The 23,586-nt window shown below is 31.6% G+C and overlaps 2 protein-coding genes across 3 annotated transcripts; both read right to left on the bottom strand.

Moving 5' to 3' along the window:
* Nucleotides 1-3,642: 3,642 nt before the first annotated feature.
* On the bottom strand, nucleotides 3,643-9,259 carry LOC126673435 (serine/threonine-protein kinase PBL34-like). Of its 2 annotated transcripts, none has more exons than XM_050367583.2 (6): nucleotides 8,842-9,259; nucleotides 8,010-8,368; nucleotides 7,758-7,893; nucleotides 6,543-6,682; nucleotides 6,317-6,440; nucleotides 3,643-4,863 (listed from the first exon to the last, which is right to left on the bottom strand). In XM_050367583.2, the coding sequence occupies exons 1-6, from the start codon at nucleotides 9,032-9,034 to the stop codon at nucleotides 4,346-4,348; spliced, it is 1,470 nt and encodes a 489-aa protein (XP_050223540.1). In that variant the 5' UTR covers nucleotides 9,035-9,259; the 3' UTR covers nucleotides 3,643-4,345. The 2 variants fall into 2 exon arrangements, with proteins under 2 accessions (XP_050223540.1, XP_050223541.1); XM_050367584.2 differs by having other exon boundaries at nucleotides 6,543-6,679; nucleotides 8,842-9,258.
* Nucleotides 9,260-18,752: 9,493 nt separating this feature from the next.
* Nucleotides 18,753-23,181, bottom strand: LOC126674517 (protein CLP1 homolog). Its single transcript, XM_050368973.2, has 10 exons — nucleotides 22,780-23,181; nucleotides 22,632-22,700; nucleotides 22,412-22,510; nucleotides 21,700-21,941; nucleotides 21,397-21,535; nucleotides 21,218-21,274; nucleotides 20,610-20,744; nucleotides 19,982-20,217; nucleotides 19,116-19,160; nucleotides 18,753-19,036 (listed from the first exon to the last, which is right to left on the bottom strand). Exons 1-10 carry the CDS (start codon nucleotides 23,002-23,004, stop codon nucleotides 18,949-18,951), a joined length of 1,335 nt encoding a protein of 444 aa, XP_050224930.1. The 5' UTR covers nucleotides 23,005-23,181; the 3' UTR covers nucleotides 18,753-18,948.
* Nucleotides 23,182-23,586: the final 405 nt, after the last annotated feature.

The following is a 23,586-nucleotide window of genomic DNA, read 5'->3' as shown; positions in this document are numbered from 1 at the left end:
AGGTCACATTCGAATTGGGTTCATCTAATACCAATAATAGGTATAATACCATCAATTACCGGTGAGTTGCTGAATTTCCTTGAAGAAATCCATCACGAATCTGCGAGGCAATTGACTGTTAACAGCACCTATATATGTGGTCCTTTTATTTTTTATTTTTTGGAATTTTTATTCAAATAAACAACATTTAGATTTAATTTATTTTTATACCGACTCATATTTGACATTTTAAAATTATTATACAAAAAAAATGTATTACTTTTATACCATTCATGTAAATAGAACTCTATTAACACAAATCTCATAATCACAATTATTTTCTCTCTCCTCAGAATTCTCTCTCATTTCTCTCTCAACTGACCTTTCACACACTCAGATCTCCGTCCCGTTTCCGCCGTTCCATCTCTGTCATTCCGCCTTCGTCTCGCTGCCATCTTTCTTTTATCTTATTGATTTTAGATCTGATTTTTTTATCCTTTTATCATTTTCAAATATGTAATTTGTTTATTTTTTTACCGTTTTTTCACCATTTAACGTGTATAAAGAGTATCTTTAAAGAATCTAATACTCATTTCATGTTATGTAGAATAATTTTGTGATTTTATGGAATAAAATTCTGTTATTTCTGTATTTTTCTTGTGTTTTATTGTATTTTTTTTATTTTTTTATTCTGCAGAACGATTTGTTGATGATGATTGATTGCTGAATTATTGTAATGTTACAGTGTTGTTGATTTTATGTTGACTTTATGTTGATATTATGTTGATATCAACTGATTGTTTTTTTGATTTTAACATTGACAAATAAGATAATATTGTCTGTGAAATAAACTAAAAAAGTAAATTAAATTAAATTGGGACTATATAATGATATGGTAGTATCGGGAAAGAAGCCAAATAATGATATTGAATTATTATAATATTAGTGTTGATATTTTGTTAATTTTCGGTTGATATTTTGTTGATTTTAGCATTGGTGAAGAAGACAATAATGATGTTTAATTATTGTGATGTTATAATGTTGATCTTATGTTGGTATTGTGTCGATATTATGTTGATATTTAGTTGATTTTAACATTAACAAAAAAGAACACATTATATGTAAAATAAAATAAAAAATTAAAATTAAATTGAAACAATGTTGAAAAAATAAATATTAGTGTAAAAAATGATTGAAGACTTCAAATTATTTAATTTATTACATATGTTAATTTCGTGTTGATTTCGTGTTGATATTAAAACTGACAAAAAACATCAACAGTAAAAAAAAAAGTCAAAATTCAAAAACAAATCAAAAAAATAAAAATAAAATAAAAAAATTCAAAATTTAAATAAGTGATAAATATTAAGTGCATGAAAATAATGGCGAAAAAAAAAATGATGAAAGAAAATAATGAAAAACGAAAGTTAATATAAAAAGTAAAGTTTTTTTCAAAAATTAGTATAAAAAAAAAGAAAGCTTATATGAAATGTAAGGATTTAAAAGGGGTCGTAAAAAAATAAATATTGGAGAAAAAAGCAGTATTTCATAAAAAAGGCCCTACTTTTTTGTTCCCACTTTACACTTAATCAAATTGCTATATTTCATCATTCATCCAAAAATATTTCATTTTTTTAATTTTTTGGCCTATAGCCCAAACTTTTAAAATGGTCGTTTTTTATTTGTTTTTCAAATTTTAATTTTAATTGTAAACATTTGTTCAAATTAGAGTTGAAAAAGTTTAAATATTCGCTTCATGTTGATCCAATTTACTTTTTTACCATCAAAAATTTCAAACATAGTATCAAAAGTATATTCAAATATTTTTTCAGTTTAATTTAGAGAAATAAGGGATGTAAGGGGACAAAATTAGGAGACCGAAAATATATAATTCAACAGAAATAGGGACCTTTTAAAAATTTGTTCCAATTAAATGGGACGGAAGTGGTCCCAGTTAAATGAGGACGAAAGTGATCTCAATTAAATGGGGACGAATTTTGGTCCCAATTAAATTGGGACGAAATTAGTCTCTATTAAATGTGAACAAAAATGGACTTTATGAAATGGGGACGGAAGTCGTCCCTATGTAAGGGGAAGGAAGTCGTCCCTATTGTTAGGGACATCAATCGCCTCTAAAATGTGTACAACTTTTTTCTTTTCGTCCCATAAAAAATTGAGGATGGAGACAATAGGTACAAAGTATGAGATCTAATTAAGTTGTCACTAAAAAATTAGAGAATCATTTTTTTATGTGTAGGAGACTATTTTTATGATCCTCTTACATCTTTATTTTAGTCAAAACTGAATTTTAAAAATTCGGACTAAAAATAAAAAAAGTTGGAAAAATATATAATTGTTTTAATAATTAAGCTTTTGTAATATTAAATTTGTGCACCGTTTCTTTCTCTAAATAGCACCATTATTTTATTTTCAAGGGTAATGAAAATGCTCTTTTGTTCTTGTGATGAAACGAGTCTTCATATAGTCATTCATTGTTGCTTTACTTGGCTAGGTTGAAATAAATTGCTTTATATGTGCAATATTCATTCGGTGTTATCTTATAGTTTGGTTGAGATCTTTCATTTTTGGAACTCTCTGATTGAAGCATTGATCATGATGGTAAATTTTTTTTCTTTAGAATTCTTTCGCTCAAAAGATATCGAGTTTTATGATAGACAATATAGTTTCTGCATTTGGGAATTTTAGAAAATAAGAAACAAAAAGGTCTTCAATAACATGTTCGTTGAGGTTGATTCAGTGGTTTTTAATGCGGTTTGCAAAGCGGTGGAGTTCTACAAAAACAACAATTAAAGTTTTGCTTATTCCGTAAATGATGAGTATAAAAATTTACTTTCTTCTGTAAATTTGTTTGACTTTTTTTTAGACTTTTGTCAATCACAGCTTTGTAATTGTGCTAATACACCTATTATTTATCTAAAAACAAATATGTGATTTTTTTTATCAAACTAACTTTCATAGATAATGAGAGTATATATTCTTTTTTCATATATATTAGTTTTAGCCCGTGCGTCTCACAACATACGTGGGATTTAAGTTTTGAAATAACCCTTAAAAAAAAACACAAAATACGTGCTCTTGAAAATGGGTGATTTTGATTGAGAGATTTTCTGTTTTTTGTTTCCAATTATCAAACACTGGAAATCGTTCGGAGACTGCTCGGTGGACTGAAGCTGAAGGTGTGGCCGCAGTGATGGTGTGGCTGAGTTAAAGGACGTGAAGAAAAATAGAGGGAAAATAGCAAAATGTAAAGAGTAAAAAAACCCCTAAATTTATAAAGTTTTACCTTTTAGGTTATGATTTTTAAGGTTTAAAAATTTAAGAATATTGTTGACACCGTGGCCGATGAATAAGCAAAAATTATCTTTTAAAACTCAATAGAATAAATAGTAATTCAAAAGAAATCTCATAAAAGCGGTATTAATTATTCCTACAATTTAATTTAAAAAATAGAGGGGGCTAGGACCATCCATCCCATGCCTTCCTCCTTCATTGATTAAATTTTTTAACTTAGTTAATTAATTTCAAAACTGAACGGAAAAATTAGAACATTAACGGAAATAAAAGTAGAAGACCATATCATTTAATTTTCAAATAAAAAACGAAAGTAAAAATTATAATACATGTGGAGGACTTGAAAATGAATTGCTGTAAATGAAATGCCACAACTTTTGCTGTCACTGATATAGAAAGATATAATACACCTTAATCTTTCCTTCAGTTTTCCTCCAAAATACTGTGTATTCCCAAATAAGACAATGTGAAAAGACTAATAATAATCCCTATATTTACATCAATGACATAGAAAGATACCCATATGCATAAAATCAACAATATAAAAAAGAAGAGAGGCTAATGTTAAAGTTGGAAAGAGGTAAATGCAGCATTATTTGATGATGACAATGAAAACCAATAAGAAAAACTACATGAATTTACACCACATAACGCTCTCCTCATCGACCTACTGCCAAACCTTCAACAATATGCTGTCACACGTCACCCTCGCGAAAAATGCATCCTTCTTTTCATATTTTCCGGTATCTTAGTCTCCAAAATTACTTTAATACCTTAAGTAATAATGGAGTAAGTAATTAAATAAGGAATAAAAGCATATGGGCATCCGGAGTTTCGATGATTACCGACGTCAATGGAAACCATGCAAGTTGTCGAGCCTTGTTCCGTCATTTTACTGAAAGAGTGTAAATGATGAATAACAAAAATATCATCCCTCCTTAAAGAAAATGATGGAACCACCCTCGGTGCTATTTCTTTTAAAGAAAGTATGACTGAACAAGCTAATAGGAAATACGAGCTATTAAGGATAATACCCGTGCATGCAATTTTAGTGCTATGATTTTTTCCCATTAGGCTTTGGTGACTGGTAAGGCTGGTTATAGGGAGAAGCACGCGTATCACTTAGGCTGGATAAGCTCCGCAATGGCTGCCCATTCCTCGTCATAAATCCTGGCTGTGTCCTGATGCCGTTTTTTGTATGCATATTTGATTTGTTACGATCTGTTTGCATGGTTTGGAAATAATAGGAAGAGCTGGCCATATCCTTCATGCCCGGCAAAGGCTTTAGTGTTTCAACGACTTCGCTCATCCGGGGTCTGGCTTTGGGGTCACGGCTAAGACACTGAGCAGCCAACTGTATAGCTTTCTGAGCACCTTTTATTGAAAAATGGCCTTCAAGACGAGGGTCTAGTAGTCGATAGAACCTTCTCTTATCTCCAAAATGCGGTCTTGCCCATTCTACAAGATTGTGCTCCCCATTTGGGCGGTTCTTGTCCATGGATCTCCGTCCAGTCAGCATTTCCAGCAAAACTACTCCAAAGCTATATACATCACTCTTTGAGGTCAAATGTCCTAAGCCAATGTGAAATGAACATATCAGAATGAGCTAACTGAACATCCATAACTTTCACATTACAGAGTTCTACCAAATATAGCACTTCATGTAGAAGTAGATGATACCTCAATTTCAAATGTAAAGTAATCAGTTAAAATAACAAAAATACAAGTTCTGAAATTTTTGCATCATAGTAGATTGCTAAACAACATCATTTGGCATATCAAATTATTTCACCGAGTACACCCAAATTTCTTAGCTTCTTATATATATGAAAAGTAGATTTTAATATCACAAAGAAAACATTAAGCAAGTAGCATTAAGGACAGATTAGGACAAGAAGAAGAATAAGAAAACACGACTGTCAGTGTCATGGAAAGAGAGCTGGCAATCCTAAAAAGAATGATGTAAAAAAATTTAATTTGACCAATGAGCTATAGCTCAAATGGTATAAGAGTTGAAATCCTCCCACAAGCACTCCCCCTCCCCAATTATCAAAAAAAAATAAAAAATTGATTGGGATATCTAATCTACTGTGCACATAGTATTTTGTATGATCATCTTCAGCCTCACAAAAAGGCAACTTTACTGGTGCATAACAGCCAGCTCAAGCCAAGAGCCCGAGTTTTAATGCCAACTATACAATTCATGATCGTGTTGAAGGACACTGCAGTCATTCTCGCTTGGCTCGAGTAGTTTTCAAGCAACTAATTACAGGCAGTATGAATTTTCTGGTCTTATGATCTAGAACCATGAAGCTTTAAGAGTAATTTTCAAGCAACTAATTACAGGCAGTACAACTGCTGCTATTATTTCAGCATAAAATTCACTGTTGCACTCATGATTATAAAAAGTCCGAGAAGACATAAGAGGGGTGACAATAGTTTCCACTATGCTAATAGTCCCAAGTAAGGAACAAGAGGAAACAAATAGACATTCCATAAACATATCCTACTCTCCACTCTCTTTCCCAGTGGCAGTTGTGGCATCCCAATAACACGAGTCGCACAAGTTTAAAAAGGAATACAACACCCACACACTCGTACGCACATAAAAGAGCATGGTGACGTACGGCCACATGCAAGTTTGAGTTGTTCTACAAGAACTGCCCGATAAACTTAAGCGAAAAGTTGAGCTTCATTTGCTAGTGTTAATAAAATGACTTTAATATGATTACCTATTTACCTCAACTCTAGCAGTTCCACACAGTTTTGATTCATTTGTGTCTCACCATGAACAAGACATAAGACAATCCCATACCCATTAAATAAGACATATGTGGTAAGTTAAATACTTGCTTGCTTAAAAGGTGAAACAATGCGTAAACTATCATACTTCCAAATGACCGTTTGATAGATTCATTATCATCCAGAGTTGCATAGGGAATTCAGAAATTAACTGGAAATTATTATAATAACTTAAAGGAAGCATCTTTATGTAATTTATGAAGGCAACTTTAAAATCACTCACCAGTCATCACATATTCCGGAGCAGCATAACCATATGTTCCCATTACTCGAGTTGATACGTGTGTTTTACCACTCTCAGGACCATCTTTGGCAAGTCCAAAATCAGAGAGTTTGGCATTGTAATCCTATAAGGGCAATATCATTCTCTCAAATTGTGAAGGGAAATAAAGAAAAAGATCTATGAAATTAACAGAATAAACTCCAATAAAGCATGTGCAGCCATGTACCGCATCTAGTAAGATATTTGATGTTTTAAAATCTCGATAAATCACCGATCTTTCAGCCCCTTCATGTAAAAAGGCAAGACCTTTGGCAGCACCAAGTGCAATTTTCATTCTGATAGACCAAGGAAGAGGCAAGGACCCTTCTGCACAGGAAATGGTTGTTACCAAAGAATATTAAACATCAACCTTGGAAATGCATATTATAGAATTGGTTTTGTGTCGGGGGACCAAAGGAAACACAAAATTCAAGTAGCATAATTTTTTGACTGCTTTTACCCGATAGATGGTGAGAATGCAAAATGAAAGAAAAAAATGATAAAAATTCTAATGGCACCACAAAGAACTGTATTAGATCCAACTACACAGTTGCGCTTATAATTTAAACAAAAGGCTGTAAATGAATCCACTCTTAGTAATTTAACAATTCCTTCTCATGCACTGACCATACTTGCACAGGACTTCCCATTAAGTTGAGAAAAATCAATTTCTAAATTATATGAAAGGTACAACTATCTGCATATTGACACAAAAATATGGTAATAAGACTTATCTAGATGATTTTCCTAAGGTTGCTACCTAAAATGATTCATAAAACAAACCTTGTTCATAATTTTTCACCAATAAAGGTGCATTACTTCTTAACCAATGACAGTGATAAATATTCTCCAGGTTTAGCTTCAGGTTGATTGTTGCACATATCAAGCATACCAATCTCTTCAATTCTATTAAGTTCGGTGTGTTTATGCTTTATACTCTCAAGGATGACAATCACCCATATATATATAAAATACAACAACATAATATGAGTGTTCTTTTCATATATGATATAACCTGTGAGCTAATTTTAATGCATTTGGCATCTACAAGTCAGATGCAACAACTTCTATAATTCTAGTAGAACAATAATGTAAGTACATTAACACAAGGCTGTCCGTTTCTCACCACACAAGGACATTCTAACATGATATTAAGAATCCGTATTAAGCTAATGAAACATGGTGACCTGATATCCCAATCTAATGCACTAAAATCACTCAAGAAATTCCATGTTTACATTCTTAGGCTCGGTATTTACATGTCACCAATAGAAGCAGCAGGTCAAATTTGATCAAGCAACATTTGAAGTGGTAAATAACAGAAATTTGAATACAATAGTTTCCGAGTTACATTTAAAAGATAAGTAAAGCAGAATCGGGTGTATCAATCTGAGTAACTTACTTCTGAAGAGGTGGTTCTCCAAGCTTCCTCTAGGCATAAACTCATACACCAGCAACCTTTGATCATCTTCAATACAATAGCCAATCAATTTAACCAAATTGAGATGAAGAAGATTTCCAAGAAAACTAACTTCAGCCTGAAAAATTGTGAAACGCATTTGCAGTCGACAAATTAGGAAAGTTGAAAAAAAAAATCAATCTAACATTAAATGAAGTATGAATGAGTAAAATGAAAGGAAGAAAAGGTTCATACAAGCCACTCCTTGTGACCCTGAAGTCCATCGTGGTTAAGCGTTTTCACTGCAACAGTAAGCCCCGTGCCAGGTTTCACAGGCGCAGTTCCATTCTCCTCTATCCAACCTTTGAAGACGCATCCAAAACCACCCTCTCCAAGAAGACTCTCGGGCCTGAAATTCCTAGTCGCCAATTTAAGGTCATTGAACGCAAATATCCTCAGTTGTGAAGCAAGCTTCAATTCCTCACTGAATTTTGGAGTAGACGGGGCACTTTCTCCATTACTAGTGGTGGTAGAGGATATAGCTGGAGCCTCAGCCTCTACCACTGGAACGATCGGTTGGTCTTTACTCGTGTCATCGGCAGCTTTACTTTCCACTAAAAACCGAAAGAGAAAAACTTAAAACATGCTATTCAAACTCAGCGCTCGGAGAACATATACAAGGCATCATTTACTAAGAAACATACAAGATATTTGCTATCAAAGAACCCCTCCTTAAAAAACATATAAAACAATCATTTGGTGTTGTTTAACCACACATGGTGAAACATAACAAATTATTACAAAAGCCATCATAATCTTAATCAAGGCTCCACCTTCCCAAAGTTATTAGTCTCACACTCTCACTAACACTTACAAAAACAAAGAAAGAACCTAAATTTGTGGCCCTCCCACCTCACAGTATGCATAAATGAGCTCTCATCATCCAATTCCATAACAATAATAACATCAACAACAACAATCTAAAAAACACAACCAAACAAAACAAAAAAACATTAAAGAAACAAACTTGACCTCACACTCAAACATACTATTCTTAAATAAACATAAGAAATAATTAGATTATTACCATACTGAGTTGTGATGCCACTTAAAGAGTTATCAACTTTTGATCTTGAAGGCATGCAACCACCCATCAATCTCAGTCTACCCCAACAACCAAACCCTTCATCACCATCATCATCTTTATTCTTCTTGTTCTTGTTTTTCTTTGATTTATCTTCTAAATTTGTCACCTTTAAAGAATCAGGACCCAACCCCATCTCCAGGAAAAATAACAAAAAAACTAATGAAAATGAAGAGAGGCCATGTCAAAGAATCTAGCTTTGAAATGATTGAAGGATATGGATCACAGGAAATGAAGAATTAGTGATGCCCAGTTGTGTTTTTTTTAGTCAAAAGCAGGTTTTGAGAGAGAGATGGTGCTTCACAAACAGGGAAAGTGTTCAACAACGGGCAGTTTGGGCAGTTTGGAACACAGGAAAAGGCTAGTTCGGGCAATATAAGACAGAGGGATTGGTCTTAACAGTAACATTGGCATATTCCGGACAAATAAACAAATCATTTGATCATAAAATAATATTAATACTTACTTATCAAATAGATATTATTTAATTGTGTTATATAGTATTATATCATTTCAATAGCTTAAAAATAAAACAGACAAAGAGCTTCTTCAATTAACATATTTTTCATTTAAAAAAAACTGTGTTTCATTAATGTTTAAACATGAATGTCTCTAGAAAAATTTATAGGAATCATAGTTTTCTAATCATAAAAGAAGATGTTGAAATGATTCTTGAATTAAGTCGGTAATTTTGAAGATGTATTGTAACACCGTTTAAATGGTGCAAAATGGACGATCAACCATATAAACTTTTAAAAATTTAATATTTAGATTATTTTTTTAGATTTTTAGAATTTATTTTTTTATTATTTATGTGGTGCTTATGCGGCTTTTTCTCTATCGTATCATTGTTAAGAGAAAAATAAACGGAAGGAATTTATTGGTTTAAAAATCAGTACCTACAATCTATTAAGGCGGTGGTTAGTGAAATTTATAATTATAATTTAAGAACCATATGATTAATTACTAATTATATGAGATTGGTTTAATTATATGAAATAGTAAAATTTAATAATTAAATGTAAGTCTCATAATTAATTTATATTAAATTAAGGCAGAAAGTGAAAAAAATTCTTTAAGTTATTCAAAAAGAGCACATAAACTTTTTAAATTTTTTATGAATCATTTAAACCTTTAATTTTTTAAATAGTGCTAATAAACTCTATGTTTTTGAAAAAAAATCACAAAGATAAATAAAAATTCAAAGAATTAAGTGTCCAAAAAATAATAAAAATGACTTAAGTGTTGTTTTCAAAAAATTCAAAAACATTGCGCCATTTAGAAACATTAAGAGTTCAAGTGGCTTCAAAAAGAAAACTTTTTTTTGATAAATTAAAAAAAAAAACCTAAGGAGTTGATGTGCTCTTTTTTCAAAAACTTAAAAAGACCTTTGACCTTAAATGAAAAAAAAATTACTATTATAAAATATTAATTTTTTTTTAAGTTTGTAAAAAAAAAATTAGTACCATTTAATATTAAGGGCCTATTTAGAGTATACATCAAATATGAAGGATTTATTAAATTTTAGTACAATTAAAATATAAAAATAAAAATTTGAATATAATTGACGATTTTAATAAATTATGATATAATTGGAAAAAAACACACGGATAATTTATTTTTAAACATTAAATTTTTGTAAATTCAATAAAAACCAGCAAGAGAGAGTGCCAATTAATAATACTTTTATTTAGGTTTTTTAAGGAAATTTTCTTAGCTATTATTGAATGTATTTAAATAATTAACCAAAACTATATTTTTGAATTTATTTTTATTTTCATTTTAAACTTTTTTTAATTTTGATTAATTCAGCTGATGATAAATATTACTACTGTTTTATATTGATTTTAAAAGTTCAATTAGATAAATTTTTTATTTTTTATTTATCGGCTAAAATTGAATTATTCAAATACATCAAAAAAATGATAATCAATTAAATTTTATATTCTTCAAAGCTGTAATTATTCAATCTACTAAGTTTAATTAAATATATAAATTTTAATAAATCGAGTTAAATTGATAAAATAATTTAATTAAGTAAGTAATTAAAAGAGGAGTGTTCAATTTTTGACTAAACTGTTCACTTTTTCTTTCCTGAACATAGTGTTTGAGATACTCAAAATTCTATATCATAGGCCAAATGATTAAAAAAGTTCAAATTTTTCATTAAAATTTTATAAAAAATTTAAACTTTCAATTTTTTATGTGTCTTTCTGAAATGCAGATTTTTGTTTTAATAAAGTCGAATTACGCGATATTACTAATGTGACGCCTACGCTACATCAGCGCCATATAAGTAAAATCACATAGTTAGACATGATTGAAACGAAATCCTGCATTTTAGAATAAAAGGGATAAAATTAAAAAATTTAGACTTTTATAATATTTTTATAAATAAAATTTAACATCTTTTAATCATTCATTATAATATCAGCCTCATAGTCTACTCAAAAATATAAAATATAATGTGACTTAGCTTTTCCAATATGCAAATACTGACTGTATCAATTGAATTGTTGACACATTATCAGATTGACCCAATAATGCATCACACCAAAATTAACAATCTTTTTCACTTTCATTTTTTACCTCCTATTTTCCTATTAAAAAATATTAAACATTCTTTTATAAAGAAAAGTATTTCTTATTGTTGCTTTTGTTGACAATTTTCTCATGGAGTGATTTTTTTATTAAGTATAAGAAGAAGATAATCTTCACGTGATTATCCAATAATTTTAGTGAAACATAAACATAATTTTTATTTTAAATCTTCAATCTCAAAGAGAAAAGTTAATATATAAGTAATTTCAAGCAAAAATTATGAAGATAATAAACACCATTATATGCCTTAAATCCTTATAATAGTATCATAACAAAATGTATCATATCTTATATCCATAGACATAAAATAGATATTGCAAAAAGAAACTTCTTTCTTAAGTATGCCTTTTTATGATTTGTATATTTGTTTAAAATAAGTAAAAATATATAAAATTTATTATCTAATTTTTATTTATTGTAATAATAATTTTATTGGTATATTTTTTAATATAATTGAATGATAAATAGGTTGTGAGATATACAGTAAAAATAATTTATTTTTGTTATTCACATATAAAATAAACTTTTATGTGTTTAAATGGTCGATTTACGTGTTTCACACGTGTCTCGTAGTGTGACTCATCAAATAATGATAATTATGTTTATTATAGATTAGGATAATGTTTAATTAAATTTTTTTTTTATAATTATAAATTGCATTAAAATATAAAAAAACAAATAATAATTAAAACAGTATTTTTTTAAAGAACTAAAATGGCAGTTAATTAGGAATAGTTTATTTTATTTATAAAAAACATAAATAAAAATATTAAATAATAATTCAAATAATAATTTAGTGAAAGTTTTTTTGCCTTAGTTAGAATTTTACATGATTCAACCATAATTATAATTTGAAGTAGTTTATTTTATTTAGTTATCTGCCTTCTTTAATGGACGAGGAGCGGGAATAAGAAGGAGGAGTGGGTACTAAGCAGATTATGGGGTTTCTCCCTCAAGTCTAAGTGTCTCAGGACACAGGAGATAAGTCCACGGTCACATTCCTTGCATAAAACTTCTTAGCGAATTCCAAACATCAATTGTTAGAGGCAAAGATGAGTAGTATCCTAAAAGCTGTCCAGCCGCAAAGTCCACAACCTATCTTAATATTATGTTATAAGTATTTTATTTTAATCAGTACTCTAACTCTAACAATTATCTTAATAGATTTTTAATTAATAATAATGTATTTTATATTTATAATTAATTTTAAATTAGTTAGAGTTTTTACTATATTACAAAATATTTTATGAGTTGAATTCAGATTATTATATTGTATAAATCTCTTAAAATCAATAAATTATAATATACATATAATTGTTTTTTATTTGCTGAATTCAATTATTATTATTATTAGTAGTATTAATTATGAGGATCACAAAATTATTCACCATATAGATTTTGAAATTATTTAATTTAATGTTGTCAACTGCGTGTAGAAGTATTTATTTTAGCTAATATTTATGGAATTTGTTTCCTGGTTAAATTATATATTTATTATTAATTATACACAGAGAGAAGATATAGATATATTCTATCAAATATGTGAGTATTTTAATGAGTATATTACTTGTATAAAAAGTAGTTTAAGTTAGCTAATATTTAGATGAAAAATTCTATAAAATAGGTGAAAATTTGAATTGTATTAAAAGTAGTTTAAGTTAGCTAATATTTAGATAAAATAATTATTGTTAAATTATAATTAAAACAATATTAAGAACATTAACGTAAAAGTGCCCTCCTATCCGTGCTTTTATATATAGTATAGATATGGTCATGTGAAGATTTTAAACTTGAAATCTTCTTTAATGTTTGTACAATACGATATTAATGGGCTCTTAAAACAATAGCTATTTTCAGCTAAATATTTGTAAGAATACGCTCTAATTTTTTTATTTGTTAAAAATACGCTCTTTTGGTAAATTATAGATAGATTGTTGATAGATTATTAGTAGATCGTTGGTAAAAAAAGTTAAAAAAGTTATTTTGCAATAACAAAAAGTTAGAGTATATTATTGCAAAAAATTTAACAAAAAATACAAAGAATAATTTTTTTTAATATTAATTAAATTATTTTTTATTGGTGGGCTTTTTCTCACCAATTTTAAACAAAATACGAAGGCATTAGAGCATGTAAGGATATTTGTCACTTATGCATATGAACACAAGATGAAGATTTTCCCATTTTAGTGTGAAAAGGAAAAAGAAATGTTAGTTAAACATCCTTCTCCAAAGAGTTGAGAATTGCAAAGTGGAAATTAGTTCTTTCCACTATTTGTTACTTCTTTTCTTATCTCCTTTCTCATCATTCCCATCCTCATAGCATGAATGTCCTTATCAAAGCTGCAATTTGTTTTACTTTTGTTTTTTCTTAACATCCCCTTCCATTTATTATCATTCATTTGAGTCAAAATATAACTATTTTTCAAAAGTTCACATCTCACTTGGTTTTTAGAATGTATATAGCCTATATTTTTATATGACAAAATAGGAAAAAGTTATAAAAGATAAAAAAAATAAGCTAATTAATTGGGAACATAAAAAAATATCAAACAAACTTGATCTTTTCAAAAATGTCAAGTTTATAATTTCTTTTTATTTAAAACATTTTTGTCTTTATATTAACTAAAAATGACATGTGTCACACATCAATCATGAAAATGGGTTAGCCTTACGCTAGTGTGTCAGCCTTACGTTTGCACTCAAATTTTATAACCCGTCAGCACGTCAGTGCATTAGTCTTACGCAGTGAGAAAGCAACACATCAGCACAAGCGCTAGTCGATGCGCCAATCTTGAGTCAGCCCAACATCAACCGCACACCAATCCCACGTTAATCATGCACTAATCCCGCGTCAATCTAGCATCAGCGCGTCAATCCTCCATTAGTGCATCAATCTCTGATATACAACGGCACGTCAGAGATATTTTAATCCAAATTATGTGTATCATTTATAAATTTTCATGTAGAGGTGGCCATGGGCCGGGTCAGCCCGTGAACCGGCCCGGAACCAGCCTGGTCAAACCCGGCCCGGAACCGGTCAAACCCGGAACCGGACTAAAACCGGCGCGGAACCGTACAAAGGGCGGTTCCGGGCCGGTTCCAGATTTGTTGAACCGTGAACCGGCGGTTCCGGGTCGGAGCCGGCGGTTTAAGGGTCGAACCTGTTGATAAAAAATATATATTATATATTCAAAATACATATTATATCTTTATCATATAATATCTTTATTTTCACAATAAAATATATGTATATTTGTTTTAGTTAAATTTTTGGTTAATATTTTAATTTTTTTTTCAAAATCTTTATTTTCTTATAATACTATCTCCATGAGTTATTTTATTGTTAAATTATATTTTTTAGTAATTAAAATCTAATTTAAATTTTAATTGTTTTTCTAAACCGTCTTAAACCGGAACCGGAACCGGAACCGTCCGGTTCCGAACCGTCATGGAACCGTCTCTTAGGCGGTTCCGGGCCGGTTCCACTTTTTTTTGAACCGTGACCCGGCGGTTCCGAACCGGAACCGCCAGGTTATGAACCGTGGCCACCTCTATTTTCATGTATATTGAAAGTCAAAAATACAAAATAGATTAAAATTGACTGTTTTATAAGGTCAGAGTGCTATTAAAAGTCAAATACAAAATAAGATAAAATTGGCAGTTTTACAAGATCATGGTGCTATTTAAAAAAAAAAAAGTAAAGGTCGATAGTTTTTTAGCCTATTTATAAATGAAAGATGATTTTGTAAAAATAAAAAATTTTGCCTATCTCTATCAATTCTTGCTATGAAGATCAAATTTTATTTTTAATAATTATATCCTCTGATGAAGTCTAACTTATAAAAAAAAGTTGAAAAGGAGAATTTTTGGTGATAATAATTAATACCGTTCAATCAACTAATTTATCTTAATTAAAAATACAATTAATTAAGGGTTTTATTATTCGCCGTCTCGGTTTACTACCCACCGCTCCTAAAAATTATCATTTTACCCTTTAAGTAAAAATAAAATTTTTAATTAAAAAAATTAAAATTCTCAACTTTAATCGAATACATCGATTAAAATGACGGATAAGTATTACGAGTCGTCGAAAAACAAAGATCGACACTTCAAAACGAGCGTGCCCGGATTTTCCGATGTAAATTTTTTAATTTTTCGGTTTTTTAATTTTTTCTTTAGGGCCGGCGCCAGAAGACGGTCATCCCTCTTACTTCTGGACAAACATCCTGGATGTTTCTCCAGATGGGCCGGCGCCATCCCAGAACGCTGGCCCGAAAATTGTTTTTGAAAACAATTTAAAAATTGGAAAAAAAATAAAAAATGCAAAACCAATCACTTACCGGAGGTTCCCGTTCTCTATTTCCGCTAGATTTCGACATTTTTTCTGCGAATCATTATATTCGTTCGTCGGGTTTTGAATGAATTGAGAGAATTTGATTTTTTTGCTTTTAAATTTGAAATAGGGTTAAGTGCATTCAGATAATAATAGGGACGGTGGCTAATAATTTAAGGGCGGCATTTAGTAGTCCACTTAATTAATGAGATCTAATTTTAGAGATACAAGTATTAAGCTAAATGTACATATTAGATCCTCACGTTTGTTTCGGTTTTGAATTTGGATTCTAATGAACTTTTTTTTCAATTGAGGTATTTAACGTTATGAAAAATTTCATATTGGAACTTCCGAACCTAAAATGTCACGTTCGTTAGTAATTGACCAATGTAAACTATCGAACCTAATAAACCGGTGCTGATTTGGCCAGCCACTAACAAACATGTGGCATTTTAGGTTCGAACGGTCCGATGTGAATTTTTTGGCTAATAATCACCCATGGCCCCTGAACTTTAGGGGTACGGGCGCTAAACCCCCTGATGTCTAAAAACGGGCACTAAACCCCCTGATCTTTGTGGCGGCGCTCACAAAACCCCCTAAGCTCCAAATTTGACCAAAATACCCCTGGCGCCGTCTTTTCTGGTCAACTGACATTTTTTATTTAAAAAAAAATTGACAGCGCCACGTCAGCTGCCACGTCAGCAAAATACCTTAAAACTTTAAAACACCCAAAATACCCCTAATTTATTTTAGAAAAAGACAAAAAAAAAAACAAATCTAACTTAAACCTCTACCCTAACCCAACAGCCGACCGAACCACTACCCATCAACAACCCAACCACCGCCAGAAAATTTTCCGGTCATCTTCTCCGATTTGAAGATGACCGAAAATTTTCGGTCATCAAAAAAATTTGTTCCTCAGAGGAACAGAGATCTGCTCCTCATGTCGAGTCATGTCGAGGAACAGATGATCTGTTCCTCCTGTCGAGGAACAGATTGTCGATCTGTTCCCTCGTCGTCGGATCTGTTCCTCTAAGGAACAGGTCGTCAGATTTTTGATGATCGGAAAATTTTAATTTTCCGGTAGTGGTCGGGTTGTCGGATTAGTTGTTGGGTTAATTCATTGGATTAGATTGAGTTGATTTAGTTTATTTTTTGTCTTTTTCTAACTTAAATTAGGGGTATTTTAGGTGTTTGAAAATTTTAAGGTACTTTGCTGACGTGGCAGATGATATGACAGTGTCAGATTTTTTTAAAGATTGTCAGTTGACCAGAAAAAACGGCGCCAGGGGTATTTTGGTCATTTTTTGGATTTTTTTGGGGCTTAGGGGGTTTTGTGAGCGCCGCCACAAAGATCAGGGGGTTTAGCGCCCGTTTTTAGACATCAGGGGGTTTAGCGCCCGTTTTTAGACATCAGGGGGTTTAGCGCCCGTACCCCTAAAGTTCAGGGGCCATGGGTGATTATTAGCTGAATTTTTCTTATAACATTAAATAGAGGTGGCCATTGGCCGAGTTGAACCGTGAACCGGCCCAAAACCAATCCGGTTAAACCTGGCCTGGAACTGGTCGAACCCGAAACCGTGTCTAAACCGGCCCAGAACCGCCGAGAGGCCGAGTTCGAGCCGGTTCACTATTTTTTGGAACCGGAACCGTCAGTTTCGGTTCCAAACTGGCGGTTCCGGTTCTAAACCGTATATTTTTTAAAATATACATGTTAAATTGTTTAATATATATATATATATATATATATATATATATATATATATATATATATATATATACTATAATTATATAAATATTATTTATTTATTTTTGATATATTTTAATTTTTCTATTTCTTTTACATACTAACCACTAATTTTATTTTCTTTTTATAGCAATATATGATTATATCAACTATATAAAAATAATTAATTATCAAAATTTATGATAAATTAAATGTAATTTTAAATTTTAAGTATATAATTAATCATTTATATTAAGTAAATTTTTAATTTTAACTTGATTTAAAGTATTTAAATTGAATTTCCATAATTTTTTTTTTCATTTTTCGAACTTTAAAACCAGAATTGTGAACCGGCGGGTTCCGAACTGACGGGCCGAATCGGCATGGAACCGCCCATAGGGCGGTTCAGGGCCGGTTCAAGTATTCCTTGAACTGTGACCCAGCGGTTCTGAACTGGAACCGGCGGTCATGAACCGTGGCCACTCTTAACATTAAGTACCTCCATCGAAAAAAAAGTTTATTAGGGTCTAAATTCAAAACCAAACTAAGAAAACATTAAATGCTAACAATTCTTCCTTTTGTACATTTTTTTGGTTTTTGAATTAATTTAGAATTACTATATTTAAAAAAGAAAAATAGTCAATACAATAATAATAATATTATTTTTCGATTATTATTGTTTCATATATATTGCTCCCGTTCGTTTAGCAAATTATCCATGTCTTGGTATTTTAATTTGTTAAACGAATGCGTAATTGGATGGCTCAATTAGTAGCCACTAAGTCCTTTTTTAGCTTTTTTGTTCAAGGTGAGTCATTTTCTTCATGAGATGACTTATCTTCTTATCTTCATATATATTTATATATTATTATCTTTGGCAAAAAAAAACATTAAATGCCAACACAAATACAAGAATAGTATCCATTAATATCAAGGATAAACGAGAAAAATATGTGTATATAATACAATTTTGACAATCATTTTGGGACATCTGAATATAGTACAGTGAACAAACAAAATGGAACGGAAAGAGTAGTAAATTACTGGTAATAAAGACAGAATTAGTAAAATACTAGCAGATATCAAGCATATAGACCATTGCTAGTGGACTCATATTCATCCTCATTTCAGCAGCTTCAAGAAGAAATTGTAATTCAATAAAAACAGAAAGCATAGGAAATAGAATATACCCAATGGCCAAGAGAAAATTCTTAGTAGATAAAAAAGTTGCTATACATTATCCATTTTTTATGGAAGATGAGTAGATGACTAAACCCACAATCCATAATTTAATTTTGGTAAAACTATTATACAGTCTATGATAAACCTAGATGAAGGTTATAGCTCATAATACTTAATTTTGTCATGCAATGCAAAAGCTTATTCTTGATCATGTTTCAAGCCATGTCAAAGTTCCCATTAACAAATTTTTACTTGGGAGCTCTCCTGCCGTTGGCGTCAAATACGTAATTTTCCTCCTGCAAAAAATTATACTAAATCTTGAGTATTGACGACAATTTTCCTTTAGAAAAAATACGAAAACCAGAAAAACCTAACCTCTGAATGTCAACGTCTGTGACATAGATGAACCCAGCAACATTACTGCACCCAAAAAGGAAATAAAAGTTCATTAGTCAGATAGCAAGTGATTCAGTGTCTTTGGCGCCAATGAGGGCCTAGCTTGGATGGCTAAGGCACCTCTAAGTGCATCAAGAGGTCGCTGGTTCAAACCACACCTCCGTAACTAACAAACTAACAATTGAGACTCTTAAGAGTCGATTACCACCTTTGACAAAAAAAAAGTGTCTTTGGCAAATGCCCAGTTGACTTAGGCTAAAATAAGTTCATGATAATAAATATGAAGACATCACCATATAGCATGTCTCATGTTTTGGTGAAGTCATAATCATTAGGAAATTTTACAAACCCATAATGATTAGGAGTGCCCATTTGGTTTGAACTGAACCAACCAGAATTTACAAGAATTTGCAAAATTTCAAAGCAAACTGAATCAAACCAGTCGGTTAAGTAGGTTTTTTTGGTATGATTTAGTATGTAGTAAAACTGAACTGAAATGTTTTTTACTTCCAAAACCGGATTGAACCGAGAAAAGCAATTTTTTTCTATAAAATTAAACTGAACTGAACCCAATAATCAATTTGGTTCGATTTTTGCACATCCCTAATAATAATGTTGATTTGGACGGCTTCTAATATATGATGACAAGTATACAGTCAGAGGTATCAATATAAAAAGTCCAAGTCTGAAAGTCAACTTTGTGTTTATAAATTATGAGTTGCCTGTTACAAGACAAATCCATGCAAACAGTTGTTGATAACTTCAGAAACTTCACATTCTGGACAAGTAACTAATGAATCATGTTAAATCCACAGCAATTATGGTTCAAAAGTGCAGAAAATTACCTTGAAACAATTTCATCGGACTCTTGGGCATATGAAATGGCAAGAACAACATGGAGTAAGTCACGATCAATATTCACAGCAGTAACCCTTAGAGGATTGGCGACAGGATCGGCACCAATTGGAAGAGCAGATCTGGGAGCTTGTGGCCCACCACCAATTCGGTATACAGACAAGTCACTGAAATTTGCACTATTTGAATGCGGAGAGAGATCATTAGAAATGCCGTAAAAATATTCCTGAGAAAATAGCATGCACCAGCCTTGTTATTACATACTACATAAAAAAGAAAGAAAAAACTATGGAAATTTTAAAAAGCAAACAAAGAAACTAATATTAGGACCATTAAAAAAAATTCATCGGCTCCTCTAGTTTTCCAAAATAAAAGAAAAAAAATCTCAACTTTCATAACATGCTGGTACAGTATTTTCATGAAGCCAGATCATTTATCCCAGCTAAACAATTCTAACATTTCAGTCCCCTATAGTTGCAAGTTTCTATTTGGATTGAATAGGAGACATTTATATAAGCACATTTAAGTCATCAGCAAGCTAGGAGCCTTGTCAAAGAACTTATGTATGGTTAAACCTAGTACAGTATAAACTCTAACATCCAAGAAAATTGTGCTCACCCTGATCCTATAGCTTCTAGTCCTTTGCCGGACTTTTGAGCTCCTGGAAACAACACCACCTGACTTCTGAAGTTTCACAACATCTACATTGGGCTTGCTCCTTAGCATATCTCTAAGCATGCTAAAAAGCTTTTCCTGCACAGCAAAAGAAAAAATTATAAAATGTAAATATTCTATATGGCTTGGAGAAAGTTGTAAGGTAAAAGAGTTTGCACATAATAGATATCTGTCACAAATTCAGCATATGAGAACCATGAAAACTAGACTGAGTTCCACTAAGCTAAAATGCAAAAGAAAAGGCTACTTATCAATATAGTAACTTCACATTATAACTCCCAATGTAGGATTTTTGTTGGACATGTGATCAGCACAGAAGCATGCAAATCTTCTCAAGTTCAACTCCAATAAGTATAGTCTAACCAAAACCAATCACAAAATTGCAAGCTTAAATAAAAACTAAGAAAATCAAGATGATAAAAATGAGTGCTAATAAAAGGCTAGCACATTGCACAAAATGATGTTTGAAATTTGAAGTTAATAAATTTAAAAAAGGAAAAGAACAAAAAATTGCTAAAAAAACAAACCAGTGCAGGGGTTTTAATACATACCTGACCTAAGACCAAGACAACATCAGCACTAAATGTTTCAATTGCTTGGAGAATCAGCTGAAAAAAAAGACGGGAAAAAATTTATTGCTAAATGGAAAGCATCCAAGTAACTATAACATAAATTATGCCTACACTGAAATATCATAATACATGGTATAGGAACATAATAAATCACTTACCTCATAGCCCACCCCTTCTATCCATCCCATGGTGTTGATCACCATTCCTGCAGCACGAGATTCTGCATTTCCAGTAAATTGTCTCTCCAGTATCTGAGCGAGCTCCTTAACAAGTGCTTTATACAACTCCACATTTTGGCTGAGAGAGAAAATATAACATTGTTTTTCAGTAAACAATAAAATTTGAGATAGCATTTTATTATTATAAAAAGGTATAATAGTATTTAAGATTTCTTCCGATAGATTATATAGGCCGTAAAAGAAATACAGGAACAAAAATGAAAATGTGAAAAAAATAATGACCTGGGAGTTGTGTGCCCGTAGAAATACACAAGTGGCATTTCAAGAGGAATACCTTCCACTGGATCAATGGGCAACTCAATAGGGGTGGCAGCAATTGATCCAGGAATTGTTATTGATCCTTGGCCAATATCCAAGTCCACAAACGTGGGTTTCCAACCTTGTTTAGCTGCCCAACTAACAAGCATCCTTGCCAAGGTGCTTTTTCCGGAATCTGTAGGCCCCACAACAATCACTCTGGGACCCTAAGCCACCATAAATGGAACATAATGATTCACAAGTTCAGACGTGGAATCATATGCACACATATCGAGCTTTAGTAAAATGAAAATAAATTGAGTCACAGTAACCTTGGTCAGTGAAACTGAACCACCAGCAAAATATTGGAAAAATGAAACCAGTTGCACATGCACCAGATGCATGCGCTGCAACATTCGATCAAGCAGCCATCAAGAATTCACGTGTACTGATTGTGATAAAACCCCTTTGTATATTCATTTTCCTAAGGCTACTGACAAGATTTCCTTAACCAGGCCATGTCTATAGTTTAGCTATGGCAGGAACTAATAATCTATTTGATAGACATCACTTGAGCATCGCAGATTATGAATTCAAAAAATCATAACTAGCAAGGACATTTGTAACATAAATCAAAAACTTATCTGAATGCAATAAAATAACGAGCTTAACCATAAACTGAAAACCAAATACCAACCTGAAAAGACTCGGAGGCATTAGAATTTGATGAAGCTTTTGCTCGATTTCTACGTCCTTCTAATACAGCATGAACATTAACATAACTAACCATTGGAGTCTGCACCAAAAAAAAAAATTAACATAACCATCGAATAAAGTATGCAGCACGGACACAGGAAAACAAGAAACTTGCACACGGACACAGCGGAACGGTGTTATTTCAAGGTTTCCTATGTTACCTCATCAGCAGTATAATCAGTTTCAGTAGGACCATCCATTTCAATTGTTGCTCCATACCATGTAAACACCTGCAAAATTAAAGATGCCAACTTTTTTAGAATTTGAATAGGGTAAATTAGGGAAATTTTGAAAATTGAATTGGTTTACCGCGAATTTCAATCGAGGAGGGAAAGTGAGCCACTGTTCAGGAGGCAACTCGGTACCAAAAATCTCGGCGGTGCCGTTTAGTAACCTCAGACGAAGCGACGTGTCGTTGGCGACTTCGATTCTTAATTCGCTCTCTCTTTCTAATTTTACTTGCTTGACAGCTGACGGCGGCGGCGGTGGTGCTCCACTGCTCATTGACATGGCTGCGCCGCCGTAAGCAGCCATAATGTGTCTAGGGAGTTAAAATTTGAGTGAGTTAGTGAGAACCGAGTGAGTGAGTGGAGCAAAGGGGTTTAGGGTTTATAAGAAACGCAGAATTGTAGAGTGGCGTTTCGGTTCGTGTAATGATAACAGAGGCGTTTCGGTTTCTGCAAACCATTTTGATTTGTACCGTTATGTGGTAATTTGTTCAGAGGTTCCTAAACTTGTTTTTTTTCTCCATTATAGTATTTTTTTTTCTTTCATTCATAACATAAATTTTCTCAATTTTTTTCAACTAAAATTTTATAATACTATTTCCAGTGTCTAATTAGAAAACGGTTGGTGCAATTAAGTGTGTAAGCGTTTCAGAGAGTTATATTTCAAAATAAAATTTTAAAAAATAATCAAGCGATTGTGAATGATATTTAAAAGACACAAAAAAATCTACAAGTTCTTTCAACAAATCTATTGAAAGCGTTCAAAAATTAAAAAAAAACATATGTAATTGGAATACTAAAAACTCGTATTGTAAATGAAATTACGATGAAATAATGTTGAAAAAATAAGAAAAATATAATTACAGTACAAGTTATCTCATAAAATTAA

Source organism: Mercurialis annua, linkage group LG3, assembly GCF_937616625.2.
Source record: "Mercurialis annua linkage group LG3, ddMerAnnu1.2, whole genome shotgun sequence".
Classification (NCBI taxonomy): domain Eukaryota; kingdom Viridiplantae; phylum Streptophyta; class Magnoliopsida; order Malpighiales; family Euphorbiaceae; genus Mercurialis; species Mercurialis annua.
This window is presented reverse-complemented; position numbering and strand designations above follow the sequence as displayed.